This window comes from Molothrus aeneus, chromosome 10, assembly GCF_037042795.1.
Source record: "Molothrus aeneus isolate 106 chromosome 10, BPBGC_Maene_1.0, whole genome shotgun sequence".
Taxonomy (NCBI): Eukaryota; Metazoa; Chordata; class Aves; order Passeriformes; family Icteridae; genus Molothrus; species Molothrus aeneus.
In genome coordinates, this window is record NC_089655.1 from 24,214,713 (window position 1) to 24,232,722 (window position 18,010).

The following is an 18,010-nucleotide window of genomic DNA, read 5'->3' on the forward strand; positions in this document are numbered from 1 at the left end:
CAAAAGCCAAGCCCATACACGAATCCACACCCCAAACCCATTAAATCCACAGCTCCAAGCCCATTAAATCCACACCCCAAACCCATTAAATCCACAGCTCCAAGCCACACAGTCCGTCCATCTTGTTCCCAGCTCTGGGAAGAGGCAGCTCCTCCCAACATCCTTGGCAACTCAGCTCCATCCTTGTGCACCAGTGAAAGTGGATTTGGTGACAAGCACTGACTGATGGCTTTGCCCAGTGGCTTGAGACTTTGGAGGATCTTGTGCCATTTCCAAAGGATTGGGAGGGGAAAATTCCATCTGCTCCCTGGAGGGAAGTGGAGCACCATGTTCTAAGTGATGTCCCACACCCTGTACCTGTCCAGCAGCTCTTACCTCAGTTTAACATTCCCAAATAAAGATGTATCAAGTAAAAAATAAAATTATTTTAATAGATCTTGATTAAGACAAATCGTCAGCCGTGTTTTAACATCTATTTGTTACAAGAGCATTTACACAGAGCAATCCCGTGGTGATCCCCTGGTGCTGCTGACACCACCCCAGAGGAAAGGTTCCATGATGAAATTCCAAGTCCAAATCCCACTGGAGCCCACCTTACCCAGCCAGCCTGGGCTGCTCCATGGCTTGGGAAAGCGAGCTGTTGGAGAAGGCTGGGACAGGCTGTTCAGTGGACTCCAGAGGAATCCCATCAGCTCTTGGCTTTGCCCTTTTTGGCAGGAAGTCTCCCCGTTGCTTCCAGGTATTTGTTGATGATTTCCTCCTGGGTGCTGGCTGAACAGGGGTGGTATTTGGAGTATTCCATGGTGTATTCCCCTTTTCCCTGCAGAGTTGGGAAGAGAGGATGGGCCATGTGCAACCCTGCTGGGCACACGGCTCCTGTCTGTGAAGGGATCCCCAGGATCCTCCACAATCCCACCCAAACAAACTCCTCAGGCACAGCAGAATTGTTTGGCCAGGAATTCCACAGCTCTGATCTGATCTCATTCCCCACTGCAGCTGCCAGGGACAGGATGATCCAATGAGCCCAAATTCACAGAATCAAACACATTTGAGCAAAAAGGACCGGGAGGACTCACCTCTGTGCAAGACCTCAGCTCCGTGGCATATCCAAACATATCGTTCAGTGGCACCTAAAACCCAAACATATTTGCTCAAAATGAGGTTTTTCCCATCACTTTTGGGCTATCAGCTAATTAATCCCAATTATGACAAAAAGAGTCAGTGCTGTGTGTAAACAGCTCTGATTTAATGGTCTGCTGTTGTAAAGTATCTGTTATTTTAACTAATTTATATTTCCAGTGTGTTTTCAGCAGAAAAATCTGAGAGTTTGAGTGCACCAGGAACTGGAATATCCTAAATTCAATGATGAGTCAACCAGCAAGGTTTGAGGTATCTCCAGACATTCCTCCAAGGATAATTTGGGAAGCAGAAGGGCCACAGGGTGCGGCTCACCCAGCAGGAAAACACCCAGTGATCCTCTCCAATCATTTTGAGGAGGGAGATAAAAGAAGGAACATTGAAATCGAGTCAACCTACAACTGTATCCATATAAACTGAGGAAAACAATGGACTCAAACACAGGGAAGGGGAGGTGAGGAGCAGTGAGCACAGACCTCAGCATAGAGGGTGAAGTAGCCCTCGGAGCCGTCCTGGCCCGTGATGACGCCATGGCGCCGGTTGATCCCAGCTATCACTGCCCCCTGGAATTCCACGGGAGCCACCACCTCCACGGCCATGATGGGCTCCAGGATGCGCACGGCAGCGTTCTCCATGGCTGGGGAAGGATGGAAACAGGAATCCAACATCAAAGGGGAGCCTGCTCCAAGGCAAGCTGCTCCCATGCACAGCAGCACGTGGTTTATGGTTAATGTCAGGGAAAAACCGTGAGAACACGTGGAATTCCAGCTCCTGGCCTTTCATTCCTGGAGCCACAATCACAGAATCGTTAAGGCTGGAAAAGACCCCCAGGATCATCAAGACCAACTGTGGCTGATAGCACTGTGCTCGCTAAACCCTACTGGGAAATGCTACATCCACACATTGTCTGAGGGATTGTCTCCAGGGATTGTCACCCCAGCACCCCCAAGGCAGCCCCTTCCAGTGTCCAAGCTCTCCTTCAGTGAAGGAATGTTTCCTAAAAAAGGCCCAGTTTGACCAAATGTTCTTTTCCTACCCCGTTAGGATGAACCTAGTGGTGTTGCTGTACTGAATTCCAGAAAAACAGGATTTCCTTTGTACAGCCACAGGAATTACTGTGCCTCCCTCAGGAATTGTATAAACTCTTGAGCATGTTCTGCTCCATAAAACTGGGAAAGCTTTGGGGGGATGGATGGATGGATGGATGGATGGATGGATGGATGGATGGATGGATGGATGGATGGATGGAAGGAAGGAATAGGTGGGTGGGTGGGTAGGTGGATGGGTGGATGGATGGGTGGATGGATGGGTGGATGGATGGATGGATGGATGGATGGATGGATGGATGGAAGGAATAGGTGGGTGGGTGGATGGATGGGTGGATGGAATGGGTGGATGGAATGGGGGGGTGGGTAGGTGGGTGGATGGATGGATGGATGGATGGATGGATGGATGGATGGATGGATGGATGGACGGACGGAATAGGTGGGTGGGTGGATGGATGGGTGGATGGAATGGGTGGATGGAATGGGGGGGTGGGTAGATGGGTGGGTGGATGGATGGATGGATGGATGGATGGATGGATGGATGGATGGATGGATGGACGGAATAGGTGGGTGGGTAGGTAGGTGGATGGATGGATACCAGCCAGCAGAACCCATCCAAGGAGGAGGCTGTACCTTGTTTGAGGGCTCCCTCTCCTGCCCTGATGAAGGAGATCTCGTTGGAGTCCACCATGTGGTGGGCGCCGTCCTCCAGCACGAAGCGCACCCCGGAGATGCGGTGTCCCGAGAGCAGACCCTTCTCACAGGCATCTCTGAACCCCTGGGAATGAACAACACCTCCTGTCACCAGCAGGAACTGCAGCCTCTGCACTGCCAGCCTCTGCCACCTCAGCTTGATTGTACAAACAAAAATCACACAACCAGGAAAAACGGCCTCAGGGTTTGCCTTTTTAACAGACTCCACAGCCAAACCCCAAAGGAATGCTCAGTGTGGAAAGAACTCTTGCCTGGAGAACAAGATTCCTTTAAGGCTATGGTTTCTTCAGGATTTGGCAAAAATCTTAAAGTGCTGCAGCATGGAAAAATGAAGGAATAATTGTAGGTTATCACAGGAATTCCAAGATGTTGGTAGGTTAATTAAAGCTGTGTATAATAAATTATACAGTGAGGCAGTCACAGAGGAGATAAAGAAAGAGAATTTGGGAACTGAGGCAGGAAATTGAGCTAATTACAGTTTCCTGTATAACTGGCCTCAGAGGAGTCACAGAAGTTACATATTTTGGGGTTGGGAGGAGAATTGTGGGGCCACAACCAGAAGCAGAAGAGGCCAGGAAAAAGCAGCTTGAGCAGGAGGCTCTGACAAGGGAAACAGAGGCAGCACACACCACCAAAGACAACAGCAGCTCCTGAATTAGCTGAAAACCCCAGGAATGCAAGACATGGAGTAAAACCACACAGCTGTGGTCCTGCTGCCACTGGAGCAACAGGAAAAGCCTCCTTTCCTGGGGCAAGGCAGGCACAGCAAATGTGGGTGGTAGTGCAGGAACACAACAGCAATCAGGATTTTCTGTGTCACAGAGAGAGGTCTGTACCTTTTCCACAGCGGGCACAAACTGCTTGGGAATATTTGTGCCAATGGTTCTGTCCTCAAACTCCAGTTTGGTGAAGTCCTCTGGCTCCAGGGGCTCCAGCACTCCGATCACTTTGCCGTACTGGCCGGCTCCTCCCGACTGCTTCTTGTGGGTGAACTCAAACCTAAATCCAACAATGCCCCAAACACCACATCACTCCTGACACAATCCACAGCTTTCTATGGAAAACATTCCCATTCTGCATTTCAGACAGTCACAGACTGCTTTGGGCTGGAAAGGAATTCATATTCAAAATTCCACGGGCAGGGACACTTTCTGCTATCCAAGGCTGCTCCAAGTCCTGTCCACTCTGGACACTTTCAAGGAGCAGCCACAAATTCCCTGGAAAACCTGTGCCACAGCCTCCCTACCCTCCCGGGAAGGACTCATTCCCGATATCCCAATCTAACGCTGTGCGACACGTTATCCCGTGCCGTGCGGGGATGCTCCGTGCAGGACACGTTATCCCGTGCCGTGCGGGGATGCTCTGTGCAGGACACGTTATCCCGTGCCGTGCGGGGATGCTCTGTGCAGGACACGTTATCCCGTGCCGTGCGGGGATGCTCTGTGCAGGACACGTTATCCCGTGCCGTGCGGGGATGCTCTGTGCAGGACACGTTATGTGCCCCGTGCCGTGCGGGGATGCTCCGTGCAGGACACGTTATGTGCCCCGTGCCGTGCGGGGATGCTCTGCCCCCGCCCCGCCCGCTGCGGCCCCGCCCGGCGCTTCCTGCGGGAGGAGGAAGCGGCGCCCGGGCCATGGAGCTGCCTCCCGGCCACTTCCCGGCCGCCCGCGCCGCGGCCGTGGCCGTGGCATACCTGCGGTACCTGCGGGGCGGCCCCGGCAGCGGGCTGCGGCTGCGGGAGCTGCAACGCGCCCGGCGCCAGGTGAGCGACGGGAACCGGGAACGGGCACCGGGAACGGGCACCGGGAGCGGGCACCGGGAGCGGGCACCGGGAGCCGGCACCGGGAGCCGGCACCGGGAGCCGGCACCGGGAACGGGCACCGGGAACGGGCACCGGGAACCGGCACCGGGAACCGGCACCGGGAACCGGCACCGGGAACCGGCACCGGGAGCGGGCACCGGGAACCGGCACCGGGAACCGGCACCGGGAACCGGCACCGGGAACCGGCACCGGGAGGTGTGGAGGTGCCGCTCTGGGGACATCCCAAAGCTGCCGGGCGCGCCCCGGTGTCACCCCTGAGGTGGCCCTGCCATGTGCCGTGTCCTTCCCAGCCGCAGCTGCTCTGGGGCTGTGGCGCTGGCACCGCGGGGCTGGCACCGCCTGGCTCCGTCGGGGGGTCCTGGCAGAGCTCGGGGTCCCCGCTGGGGACACACCCCATGTGTCACCTGCGGTGACAGCAGCGCCCAGGGAGCCCTGCCCAGGGCACGGCACCGGCACCGGGCCAGGAGGAACCTCCCGGGGAGGAGGAGGAGGAGGAGGGTGCGGGGTGCTCCTGTGCGTGCCAGGACACGGCTCAGCCCTGCAGGGACACCTGGCACAGCAAAGCTGGCACGGCGTGGGCACAGCAATGCCCCTCCCAAAACAAGGGCACAGCAAACCCCACCTGCTCCATTCTTAAAGCCAGAAAAATAGAGGGCATGATCCAGTTCATAATAACCTGCAAAACTGAATTAATAGAAAGAAGCACTGAGGGCTTTTAGGTGAGTGTTTAACCAAGCAGCAAATTCTTGGGTAGAATTACACAGGAGCCCAGAATTGGCAATTCAGGGTGTTCAAGGATAGAGATGAGGGTGGAGAGGTCCTGGCACAGAGTGCCCATCCCTGGCAGCGCCCAGGCCAGGCTGGATGGGACTTGGAGCAACCTGGGATAGTGGAAGGTGTCCCTGCCCATGGAAGGGGTGGTGCTGGATGGGATTTAAGGTCCCTTCCAACCCAAACCATCCAGGGATGCTCTGATTTTGTCCAGGATGCAGCCATTCAGTATTTGCCAAAATAAATGTTATTAATATTTTCCCTTTTTTAGGACATTGATGATGTGGGGCACAAGTACTACCTGGAACTGGAGCTGGAGGATGTCCTGGATAAAGTGAGTCACACTGGTTTAATTACACACTCTGTGCACACAGCACTTAAATACTTTGAACCATGCTCCTGATTTTTCTGAACTGCCAATCAGGCCCCAAAAAGGCTGAATTTTAACCAAAAGGAACCCACTGACCACATGGTACCTTCCACTGCACCACCAGGCCATGGTGCAGGGAGGACAAGGACATTTCAGGGTCACCCAGCTCCAACTGAACAGCACAAGGGACATTCTGCACCCCAACCATCACTGCAGAAAGCAAATCCCACCCTCAAACATTCACAGAAATGCCAGGAATTTAACCTTGTCTTAAATATCCACAAACCTCTGGGGACCAGACTCAGAGAAAACAGCAACTACATCCAAATGACATTTTCAGAAGTGCAAATGACCTGGTTGTACACATCCTCTATCAGCTAATAATGCACATCATTAACTCTGCCACAGGACAGGACTGTCAGCTGCACTGCTGAGGTTCTCTATCACCTGGGCAGCAAAACCTCTGCTCCAGATGTGCAGCTCACAGTGCAAGGGGAGCTCAGGAGCACAGAGGAAGCAGACAAGGAGTTCTACAATCGGATCAGGAGCCTGGAAAAGGAGCTTGTGGCTGAGAACATCCCAGGTACAAGCCAGGGCTGGGAGAGGGCTCAGGCCTTCACCTTTCTCTTTTTGGGGGGTCTGCAGTCACAGCCACCGTATTTATTCCTGATTCTGAGAGTTCTGGAAAACCAGCTGGCACTGGCACTGCCACCTGTCCCTGCTCCCTCTGAGGGTGTCCTGGCACAGCACACCCAGCACCCCAAGTGCCCTCACCTCAGACCAAGCCCTGCCTTCGAGACCTGGGGTTTCTGTTCAGAGGAAGAAGTGGAGGAGAACACCCTGGAGGTGTCCCAGGCCAGGCTGGATCAGTGGGAGCACCTGGGGCAGTGCAAAGTGTCCCTGCCATGGCAGGGGTGGCACTGGATGGGATTTTGGGGCCCTTCCAACCCAAAGCACTGCAGGGTTGTGTGAAGTGGGAGCAGAACCCCGTGGTGATGGAGCAGCTCTTCCAAAGCCGTGGAAGGCTGTGTGGCAGGGTTTGAGCAGCAAGCCCTGTGTGAGGTGACAATGCTCTGTTAAGGGCTCTCTTTAACACCCTGTGTTTGTTGTGGTTGCAGACAGCCACGGGAACGTTCCCCCAGAGCTGGAGCCCATCCACCTGCTGGCCTGGGTGGCCTCTGGCTACATCATCTGGCAGAATTCCACTGAAAACACCAAGTTCCACCTTGCCCAAGTTAAACACGTGAAGCAAGTGGTGAGTTCCCACAGGAACAGAAGCCCACACTGCTCTGGGCTGGAGGGACATTAAAGCTCACCCATTCCCCTCTGCATGGGCAGGGACACCTTCCACAGCCCAGGGTGCTCCAAGCCATCCAGCCTGGCCTTGGCTTTCCCTGGAAAGTATTCATGAGCTAAGCAGCTGTGGCAAGGACAATAAATTAAATTAACAGAATTCCATAGATCCTCACAGTTTCGCTGTGTTCTGTTAGAGAAAATCGATTCTGAGTTAAAAATAACCCTAAAGTGATCATCAGCTTTAAATTCAAGGCAATTTTCCACAGGAGCCAGGAAAAAGCAGCAGGATTTAGTGTTTAGAACACCAAAAGCTGCAGAAGTTTTACCCCTCTGAACAGAGAGTGAATTCCCAGGAAGTTCTGGGTCTGAAGGAAAGACAGGAATTCCTTGTGGGAGTAGGATTTGTGAATGTTTTGCTCCCTCTGATGGCATTTTAGAGAATTCACAGCTGCTGCAGGGCTGTGCACCAGCAAGAGTTTAAAGATTCTCTCTAACAAACTTAAGGATAAAGGAGACAAATAACTATTAACTAACCCAGCTGCCATCTCTCTAGTTTTGTCCCTTTGTCCCTGAAAACACAGGGAAAGCATCTATTCCAAAGGCCAGGGATTATTTTGTCACTCAGAATCCCTGGCTGTCACTTACAGAAAGGCCTCTGGAGTGTCCTTATTTTCTTGACGATTTTATTTGGGATTGGTTGGGTTAAACTGGCACCTGCTAGAATGAGGTGTTCCCATCCCAAAGAATTCCTGACAGATCTGGTCTCTGTAAGGCAGGAATTAGCAGTTTAGAGCTTTACATTCACTGTCTCCAGTGCAGTTTTAAGAGCGCACAGAAATTCAAACCAGGAGCTTTTAATTTTGTTACAGTGCTTGAGCCCCGCCTGCTTCATTTGTGATCAGGAGCTGCCAGTTTTATCTGAAATCCATGAGGGAATTTTTGTGATAATCACAGAGAGCTGAACCACTTTTTGTGAGGTGGGAGAACCCCCAAATTCAGCCCTTTTCATCCTGTCTTTCCAGAAAAGAAATGATGAAGATCTTCAGTTTGACTTTGTGCTTCTACTCCACGAAATGGTGTCCCAGGTAAATCAAATTATTCCTAAAAAGCCTTTTTTGGGTGTTTTAGGACTGCAGCTGTGTGAGCTCCACAGATCAGCTCAGATACAGATCTGATGCTGCAGGGTGAGCTCAGGGTCCCCATCCCTGCCTGCCTCAGCATTCCAGGAACAACAGCAGCAACTTCCAGCTGTTTTGGGCCTTTGGTGGGAATGGCTGAGGTTCAAATCTGGTCCCTCACAGCTCTCCCTTGGGAGAACCCAGTGCCAGAGTGGGCAGGAATAAAGGGAAGGGGCAGCTGGAGCATCCTGGATGCTGAATTCCAGCTGGGCTGTGGATCCTCCACGGCCCAGGACAGAGACCTCAGCAATCCCAGTAACCCCCAGCACAAACTGGCTCCCAGAACAGCATTTACATCTGTGCTGCTCTCCAGCAACACTCTGCCATCAGAGCAGGTGTTTTCATAGGAAAACCACAGAAAACTGGGAAGAGAAGCTCTTGACTGTAATAATCCAGGGACCTCCCTCCCAGCTGCAGCTCCACTGCTCCTGACCCCCTGCACTCCCATTCCTTTGGGTTTAATTCCCAAGTTTTCCACGAGGAAGCTCCTGGCAGGCTGGGAGGGGCAGCAGGGGCTGCTGACAGTGCTGTGTGTGCCCCACAGGAGGTGCTGCCCTGGGAGGTGACCCTGCTGTGGCACCCCCAGCGCGGGGCCCGAGTGCCCCAGAGCCGCGCCGCGGGAGCGGGGAGCTCCTAGGAGCAACTGGGAGCAACTGGGAGCAACTGGGAGCAACTGGGAACACCTGGGAGCTCCTGAGAACAACTGGGAACAACTGGGAGCTCCTGAGAACAACTGGGAACAACTGGGAGCTCCTGAGAACAACTGGGAGCAACTGGGAGCTCCTGAGAACAACTGGGAGCAACTGGGAGCAACTGGGAGCTCCTGAGAACAACTGGGAACAACTGGGAGCTCCTGAGAACACCTGGGAGCTCCTGGGAACACCTGGGAGCTCCTGGGAACACCCTTGGGAACACCTGGGAGCACCCTTGGGAGCACCCTTGGGAGCACCCCTGGGAGCACCCCTGGGAGCACCCCTGGGAGCACCCCTGGGAACACCCCTGGGAACACCCCTGGGAACACCCCTGGGAACACCCCAGCACCCCTGGGAACTCCTGAGAGCTCCCACACCTGGAAGTTGCAGGTGATGGGAGTGGAGACCAACCACAGTACAAGACATGAAATCCAACTTTCCCCCGTGCCTAAAGTTTTTGATCCCAGATGTTTTTGATCCCAGAATTCCAAAGGGACTTCCCCTCCCTTCCAGGGGATGAAGGCAGCAATTCCCAGCAGGAATACTCACGGCACAGGGGCAGAGATGTTCTCCCTGAAGGACACTTTGGGCTTCCCCATGGTGCAAGGACAACCATATTCCCTCTCCATTCTCTGCAGGAGGAAACCCACAGTGATGAGGGTTATTCCATTGGGAATTATTTAGTAACTTCATCAGGATTAATCACTTTTTTGGTTGGGGGTTGGATTGATTTTTGGGGCTTTTTTTTCTTTTTAATTAACAAATTATTCCACATCAACTTCTTTAAGACATGCATCTTCAGATGCAGGAAAAGGAAACAAAATTAATTATATGATTAAAATTCAAGTTTTTCAAGGCAAAAATCACCTTTTCTTCATTTTTTCAATATTTAAGATACATCTTTTTGTGTTAAGATTAAAATATAGCATCAGCTGGAATGAAACAAATCCCTCTAACTACTCCTTTCTCCCTGCACCAGCTTTTATTACAAAATGATACACTTAAAACCACAGAAACAGAGGATTTTTCTGTAGAAATTAATTATAATTAGGTATTATTAATTAATATAAGCAAAGGCTACTAGAGCAAAGTGTAGTGTTTAATACATTTTTTATGGATTGTACCAAATCCTAAAAATATTCCAGGCAAAATTTCCTTTTAGAAGCCTTCAGAATGGAACCACTGGAGAGAAAGAACCTTCCAATGTTGACTTAAAAGTTGAACTTTTCCCTAAGCAGCTGGAAGGAATAGGGAGGAGGAAAAGGAGATGGGAAAAGCAGGCAGAAGCAGAGTCCATGGGATGTGCTTCCCAAATTACCTGGGCATAGATTTCCAGGTGCAGCTCCCCCATCCCAGAGACAATGGTCTCCTTGCTCTCCTCATCAAAGTGGATCCTGAAGGTGGGGTCTTCCCTGGTGAAGCGGCCCAGGCCTTTGGAAAACTTGTCCAGGTCATTCTGAAACACAAGCCAAGATTTGCTCAACATCCATGAGTCACTCCAAGAAAAAAGCCTCAAGTTTTCCCATCCACTGCTGAGCATTTCTGCTCTTTGGGTTATTTTATGGAAGATTTCTAACTCTTGATTAAAGTGTTAATTATGTATTTCAAGCTCATGTTTCTGGCTGAGTGACAGCATCCAACTCTGGGTTATCCAATGGATAAAGTCTTGGATATTTGGGATAAAACACTTTCCAACAGTGCTTAGACTGTTCCATGAAATCACAAAGCAGCAAAGGGAGGGAACTCAGGGAGAAGAGGTTGGTCCAAAGGCTCCTACCTTGTTGGAAGGCTTCATAGCCACAGAAATGACAGGATCAGGGATGTGGATGGATTCCTGGGTGGCCAAGGAAAAGGGGATTAGAAATTCCAGCAAAATGCTGGTGACTGGCAGTGCCTGAGGCAGCCAGGGCAAGGGGGGCTCACCATGGAGATGTCAGTGCTGGTTTTATCTGTGAACGTGTCCCCGCTGGCGCAGTCGATCCCAAACAGGGCACAGATGTCCCCAGCATAAACTTCATTCACATCCTGAGGGAAGGAAAACTCCTCTGCAGACAACACTGGGATAAGAGAAGCTGTGGCTGCCCCTGGACCCTGCAGGTGTCCAAGGCCAGGCTGGACAGGGCTGGGATCACCCTGGCATCGTGGAAGGTGTCCCTTCCCTTGGGGCTGGATGATCCTTAAGTCCCTTCCATCCCAAACCATTCCAAGATTGATTCTGTCTTTCCCTCACACCCAAACTCCACCTGGATTATAGAAGATCCATAAACTGTTGTGTTTTAAGGTTTGATACTGAGCTCCTTAAAAACTTGGTTAAAAACCCTGCAAATCTCCCTCTTTATTCAAAGGACAAAAGGGAGGGCTCAGCTTGGATTAATTCAGGATCAAACAAAAGCAAAGCTGTTAAGAAGCAAAGACCATCCTGTGCTTCAGGATCATCATCCAGGGTGATCCAGGGCTGAGGCAGTGCTGACCCACCCAGGGCTGCCCAGGGGCTGGCAGCCCATCCCTGCGCTCCACTCACCTCCATGTTGTCCGAGTGCATCCGGACCAGTCTCTGCACCCTGACCCTCTTCCCTGTGCGGGTGTTGTAGATGTAATCTGACTTCTTCAGCATCCCCTGGTACACCCTGACGTAGGTTAACTGCCCAAACTTGCCAGCCTGCAAGCACAGCCCACCAAAATCTGATCATTCTGGGAACCACTGATGCCTCAGGTTTGAGCTTTTCTGTGTTTCACATTCTGTGCTGCTTTAGTGTGCGGGTCTGAGCTTCACATGAGGGGATGCTGAGCTCTGTGCACAGAGCAGGGAGACAAAACAATTCCTGCTCCAGCTGGGCACCAAGGACAAATGATCCAAATCTCAGCCCCAGAGCACAAACCCCGTGGGCTGGAGAGAGAAAAACAAGCAGGGTGGGACTGCAGGGGCTAAAGCTGGGATGGGACAATGAACTGCAAGGTGCAAATGGAGCAGAACTGATCCAAGGCAGAGACCCCGGGAGCGCTGGTGCATTTTGGGGCCATTTTGGTTCATCTTGGGTGCAGCCCTGGCTGGGCTCTGGTGCTGCCCAAGGTGGATCCATGGAGGAGATCCTTGGAATGAATCCCTGCTTTGTTCTTTAATCCCATCTAGTCTCTGTTCTAGATCAGCCTTCACGAGGCACCAGCAGCACCAATTCCAAGCACCAGCTGCACTGACTAAATGTGGTGTGAGTTTCCACACTACCAATGGAAATGAAAGATTCTCTGCAATGGAATTTGGCAATTTTCTGAAGCAATTTTTCATTCCCAAACCTTCCCAAGAGATACACATTACCATGGAATGTGGCCAGCCATTTTCCATATTCCACAGAAATCCTGAAGTGCTGCTCTCTAAGTAGTAAACAACTTATTTGCCTTAATTTCTGCACTTTTCCCACTCTGACTCTCTCATGTCCCATTGTTTCCAAGGCCAGGATTTTCCCCTGAAAATATTTCAGTTAAGCCAACAACCCCTCAGATGTTCAAGTTTTAACTAAGAAAACCAGGAAATACTTGAGGTCCAGAACCCACCCTGAAGTTCCAAACTGGCAGAGTTTATGGATTTTATGGTTGAAGCCTTTTCTTTAAAAAGAAGTTAAATTTCAATTGAAGTCAAATATAAACTGCTTTTCAGTCTAAAGTGATTTAAAAGCCTGCTGTAGGTGAGTTTTGGTAGCACCAGCTGGATTCCCTCCATGTGGGAAGGAGCAGTGTGAGACTCACCTCCAGCTTGAAGGCAAGGCCGATGAAAGGCTGGGAATTGTCACGAGCAGAGTTCAACAGGAACTTGGTTTGGTCCTGAGAATCCCTGAGAAACAGGGATGAGAGGGAGGAGAGGTTAGGAACGAACACCAGAGTCTCCTCTAAACATTTACAGGCTCTGCTGTTGGGGTTCACATGTCTGGGTGGGCTCTGCTCCCAGGGACAGGGACAGGAGGAGAGGGAACGGCTCAGGCTGGGGCATGGGAGGCTCAGATTGGAATCAGCAGGAATTTCCTCATGGAAAGGGTGGGGAGGCCTTGGCAGGGGCTGCCCAGGGAGGTTTGGAGTCCCTGTCCCTGGAGCTGTCCCAGGAATTCCTGGAGGTGACACTCAGTGCTCTGGGTTGGGTGACAAAGGGAAGACTGGGCACAGCTTGGACTCAGTGATCCTGGAGCTCTTTTCCAGCCTCAGGGATGCTGGGATTCATGTCCATAAGAATAAAACACAATTTACACACTTGGCATGTGCTCCCTCCTCTAGGTAGGCCATGCTTTAAGGGCTGCCATCAATTCTAAAGAATTATCTGAATTATTATTAATTCTAAAGAATTATCTTCCATTGTCCAAATGCAACATTGAATGTGGCAAAATCCCAGCACAGAGAGTAACCCTTGAATGAGAGAGGAGCTTTGGGACTTTGTGCCAAATGCTGGTGGCAGTGTTTGATACCAATGGTAAAGGATTGTGGATGATCCTGTTAGGAATGTTTCCTGCTTTGAAATTACTCCATGGAATGCCAGACTGGTTTGGGTGGGAAGGGTCCTTGAAGGCCATCCAGTGCCATGAGCAGGGACACTCCACAGCCCTGCCCCTGGACACTCAGCTGCTGCTCACCCCTGGTTGAGGAGGGCGTAGTTCTCCACCTCAGAAGGGTTGGGAAGGTATTCCAGGACAGCATCCAGCAGTGGCTGCACCCCTTTGTTCTTCAGAGCACTTCCCACGAGGACAGGGGTGAAGGATTTCTGCAGTGTTGCCCTTCGGATTGCCAGCTGAAAAATATCCCTGTGAACTCCTCCTGCAGCACAGCCCAAGCCCCTGGCTTCCCTGGGCTTCTCCTCCCCTGGAGCAAAGAGCTGCTCCCACAGTCCCCTGGACACCCCCCAACACAAGGGCTTCCCATAGAACCTGCTCTCCAGAATTCTTCAACAGATTGGGAACGGGCCCTGCCAGTTCAGCCCAGGTGACACAACTCCAGCAAACAGAATTCCTGATGCATCTTTTGAGGAATGAGGGGACAGGGACACAGGTGAGGGAACAGGCAGCACAGGGAAGGTACCTTTAGCTGTGCAGCTGTGGGAATCTTCTCCTCCAGGAACAGCTCCCCCAGGAGCTCGTCAGCATTGGCCACGCACTCGATGAGCTCCCGGCGCCGCTCCGCAGCCTCCGCCCGCAGCTCCGCCGGGATCTCCTCCACCCTCAGGGTCTGCCTGCACACACAGGGACCCCAGGAGCTCCACAGGGAGCACAGGGACCCCCAGGAGCTCCACAGGGACCCCCAGAAATGCCACAGGGAGCACAGGGACCCCAGGAATGCCACAGGGATCAATCAGCCTGCCCACCCCTGGCGTGACCACCCTGAGAACGATCCACCCTGGGAAAAAATCCCCTGTGGGCATCAGCGTGGTATCTCTGGTGTGGGAGAGTCCTTCCCACTCCCAGCAGCTCAGCCACAGCTGATCCTCATCCCAGGGAGCCACACACGCTGCAGGATCCCCTCATGGAGCAGCCTCCTGCTTCTCCAGGTGGGAAGTGTGGCCACCAGCCCTTCACAGCAACCAAGTCCTGCTGCAGCCACCCCCAGCCAGAGCTCCCTGCAGGCCCTGGGAGAGCTGCAGGGGGACCCTCAGCTCAAGCCCTTCCCTTCACTTCCAGAGAGCTGGGTTTCATCTCTGAAGAGAAACTGCAGGAATTCCTCCTGCCTAGAGCAGCTCCAGCTAGAAAAGAAGCAATTTCCAGGACTTACCCAAGAGCCCCATCAAAATAGATTGCTTTTTCTTCAATGAGATCTATGATTCCTTTAAAGTTTCCTTCCAGCCCAATTGGAATCTGAACAAAAGCTGCATTGTGTTTCAACTTGGATCTGAAAAAGAGAAAATAGGAATCATTGAATACAAAAAGTCATTTCTATGTGTGTGCTCCAGATGGTCTTTGAGCAACATCCCCCTCCCACAAAATCTGTGTTTTGTCCTTTGGACAGTGCCAAAATCTACCAATATGGATAAAAACCACCCAGTTGTGGTTTAGGGCTTTGTGTTCCCCCTTTTGTATCCCAGCAGGCCCAGGGAGCAATTCCCATGGGAAAGGCAGCAGGGGAAATGAGTTTGAGATTGATGGCTTGATTAAGGGAGTTGCCTCTCCCTTAATGAATATTAATGAGATTAACTCATGGATCAAATTAGGCAGGGAAAGGTTGGGAGTAAGCAGGGTTTCCAGGGATCCAAAGCACCCTGTGTCACCTCCCTGCTGGAATTTCAGCAGGATCCAGGGAAAACTAAGAGGCTGCTCTCAAAGTAGGTCCTGATACAGTTCCACCAACAAAACAAACATCAAACCCCAGCCCTTGGTCACTGCAGGTCCTGGCTGACACCAATATTGGGGGTTTTGGGACAATGGAGATTTGTCCAGATCAGGATTTAACCTCATGTCAGGAATTCTCCAAACTGCAGCACCCAAGAGAATCCTCCTGGAATTTCAGGAATCATTGTAAGTGCCAAAACCTGAGCTGCTGCACTGCTCTGGCTGGGTTGGAGCCCATCCTGTCCAGTTTGTTGATGAAAGTGAGGAAGGGGACGTTGTAACGCTTCATCTGCCTGTTGACAGTGATGGTCTGGCACTGCACACCTCCCACAGCACAAAGAACCAGGATGGCTCCATCCAGCACCCTCAGAGACCTCTCCACTTCAATGGTGAAGTCCACATGGCCTGGATAACAAACACAAATAAAAATGATAAATGCATTGGAAAGGAGCAACAGCCAAGGGAATCACACTGGGTGACATCAGCTGAAGTGATGGAGCACAGAGTCAGGGAATGGTTTGGGTGGGAAGGGACCTTAAACCCCATTCCAGCCCTGCCATGTGCAGGGACACCTTCCACTATCCCAGGCTCCTCCAAGCCCCATCCAGCCTGGCCTTGGGCACTGCCAGGGACCCAGGGGCAGCCACAGCTGCTCTGGGCACCCTGTGCCAGGGCCTGCCCACCCTGCCAGTTAACAATTCCTTCCCTATACCCCATCTATCCCTCTGTCAGTTTGAACCCACCACTCCATGTTCTGTCACAACCAGAGACACAAAGTGCACCACGTGCCCTGTACCCATGAGGAACAGCAATCCCCAGATGCTGCCAGCTGCCCTTACCTGGCGTGTCGATGATGTTGATGTTGGTGTCCTTCCACATGGTGTACGTGGCTGCAGACTGGATGGTGATGCCCCGTTGTCGCTCCAGCTCCATGGAGTCCATGACAGCTCCAACTCCATCCTTACCTTTCACCTTAGGAGAAATAAAAAAATTAGTTCAAGGAGTTTGCTAAGAATTCATATCCCATCCCTGGAAATGTCCAAGGCCAGGCTGGACAGGGTTTGGAGCAAGCTGATCTGTGGAAGGTGTCCCTGCCCATGGCAGGAGGTGGGATGGGTGAGCTCTCTTCCCACCCAAACCATTCCATGATATTGTGCATCCACGTGCAGGAGTGATGCTGCACGGACTGAGCGTCCTCCCTCATGCAGAAAAACACAGTGTGGAGGTCAGTGGCAGGAAGATCCCGGTGGGAGCTCGGCCCAACCTCGTGCATCTGTGCGATCCTGCCTGTGTAGAACAGGATCCGCTCCGTCAGCGTGGTCTTGCCGGAGTCGATGTGAGCTGAGATCCCGATGTTCCTGATCCTCTCGTTGGGAAGGACCCCCGAGGAGCAGTGTCTGCACGAGGTCAGCAGGAGCTGCAAGGCAAGACAAGGGCACTGCTCAGCCAGGAGTGGATCCAACACAGCTCACAGAACACCAGGAATGGGATGAGGGGAAATGGCCTCAAGCTGGGCCAGGGGAGGCTCAGGCTGGACACCAAGAGGAATTTCCCCATGGAAAGGGTGGTCAGGCTTTGGCAGGGGCTGCCCAGGGAGGTCTGGAGTGCCCATCCCTGGAAGCGTCCAAGGAATTCCTGGAGGTGTCACTCAGAGCTCTGGGCTGGAGACAAGGTGGGCATCGGGCACAGCTGGGACTCGATGGTCTTGGAGGGTTGTTCCAAGGTAATTTACCCTGGGATTCACTATGCCCATGGCTGAACTGCCAAACCCTTCCCCACGGCTTCCTGTCAATCTATGGCGAACCGGTCACCTCGAGCCGAGTGGCCTTTCCAGGGTCACCTCGGAGCTGTCACCACAACCCGCGCGGTCCCTCCCCGCCCGCCCCGCTGCCCATTCCCGGTTCCCCTGTCCCCATCCATGTGACCGGGGGCTGCTCGTTCCCTGCAGCTGCTGCGGCCCGTCCGGGCTGTCCCTCCGCCCTCCATCCCTTCTGCTCGCGGCTCCCTCCCCTCCCTGGGGCGCCGTCGCCTCATGCGGGAGCGGGGCGGTCCCGCCGCCGGTACCTGGATGTGCCGCGGGCGGCCGGGGGCCAGCCCGGCCCGTAACACCCTGAGCATGGCCCCGGCTGCGGCTGCGGCCCCGCTCCCGGCTCCAATCCCGGCTCCGGCCCCGGCTCCAATCCCGGCTTCAGCCCCGGGTCGCTCCCGCCTCTTCCGGGGCTCCGCGCAGGCGCCGCGGTCCCGCCCGGCCCCTCACGGGCTCCTCAGAGAGCGTGCCCGGGCGGGAGCCCCAGGGCGGCATGGAGAGGGGAGGCTTTCGCTGTCCCCCCCGGCCCCTCACGGGCTCCTCCGGCTGCGGCGGGAGCCCCAGGGCGGCGTGGAGAGGGGAGGCTCTCAGTGTTCCCCCGGCCCCTCACGGAGCGGCGCCGGGCGGGAGCCCCGAGGGCGGATGGAGAGGGGAGGCTCTCACCGCCCGGCCTCTCACGGGCTCCTCAGAGAGCGTCCCCGGGCGGGAGCCCCGAGGGCGGATGGAGAGGGGAGGCTCTCACCGCCCGGCCTCTCACGGGCTCCTCAGAGAGCGTCCCCGGGCGGGAGCCCCGAGGGCGGATGGAGAGGGGAGGCTCTCACTGCCCGGCCCCTCACGGGCTCCTCCGGCTGCGGCGTGAGCCCCAGGGGCGGCGTGGAGA

At 53.4% G+C, this 18,010-nt stretch overlaps 2 protein-coding genes across 2 annotated transcripts; one reads left to right on the forward strand and one right to left on the reverse strand.

The window, feature by feature from the left end:
• Nucleotides 1–410: 410 nt before the first annotated feature.
• GFM1 (G elongation factor mitochondrial 1) lies at nucleotides 411–17,491 on the reverse strand. The gene is made up of 18 exons (XM_066556707.1): nucleotides 17,388–17,491; nucleotides 16,588–16,740; nucleotides 16,163–16,295; nucleotides 15,524–15,728; nucleotides 14,770–14,886; nucleotides 14,083–14,233; nucleotides 13,641–13,795; nucleotides 12,769–12,853; nucleotides 11,549–11,686; nucleotides 10,951–11,052; nucleotides 10,805–10,861; nucleotides 10,346–10,483; nucleotides 9,577–9,659; nucleotides 3,734–3,896; nucleotides 2,817–2,961; nucleotides 1,614–1,774; nucleotides 1,077–1,130; nucleotides 411–820 (listed from the first exon to the last, which is right to left on the reverse strand). Exons 1-18 carry the CDS (start codon nucleotides 17,439–17,441, stop codon nucleotides 689–691), a joined length of 2,226 nt encoding a protein of 741 aa, XP_066412804.1. The 5' UTR covers nucleotides 17,442–17,491; the 3' UTR covers nucleotides 411–688.
• Nucleotides 4,532–10,635, forward strand: LXN (latexin). Its single transcript, XM_066556708.1, has 6 exons — nucleotides 4,532–4,660; nucleotides 5,763–5,825; nucleotides 6,270–6,444; nucleotides 6,980–7,116; nucleotides 8,180–8,242; nucleotides 8,880–10,635. The coding sequence occupies exons 1-6, from the start codon at nucleotides 4,532–4,534 to the stop codon at nucleotides 8,970–8,972; spliced, it is 660 nt and encodes a 219-aa protein (XP_066412805.1). The 3' UTR covers nucleotides 8,973–10,635.
• Nucleotides 17,492–18,010: the final 519 nt, after the last annotated feature.

Coding starts and splice junctions, on each gene's coding strand:
- LXN (XM_066556708.1), top strand. CDS start 4,532: ATGGAGCTGCCTCCCGGCCACTTCCCGGCCGCCCGCGCCGCGGCCGTG. Junction 7,117..8,179: donor TTAAACACGTGAAGCAAGTG/GTGAGTTCCCAC, acceptor CTGTCTTTCCAG/AAAAGAAATGATGAAGATCT. Junction 8,243..8,879: donor TCCACGAAATGGTGTCCCAG/GTAAATCAAATT, acceptor TGTGCCCCACAG/GAGGTGCTGCCCTGGGAGGT.
- GFM1 (XM_066556707.1), bottom strand. CDS start 17,441: ATGCTCAGGGTGTTACGGGCCGGGCTGGCCCCCGGCCGCCCGCGGCAC. Junction 3,897..9,576: donor AACATCTCTGCCCCTGTGCC/GTGAGTATTCCT, acceptor TGTTGGATTTAG/GTTTGAGTTCACCCACAAGA. Junction 821..1,076: donor AGCTGAGGTCTTGCACAGAG/GTGAGTCCTCCC, acceptor CCAACTCTGCAG/GGAAAAGGGGAATACACCAT.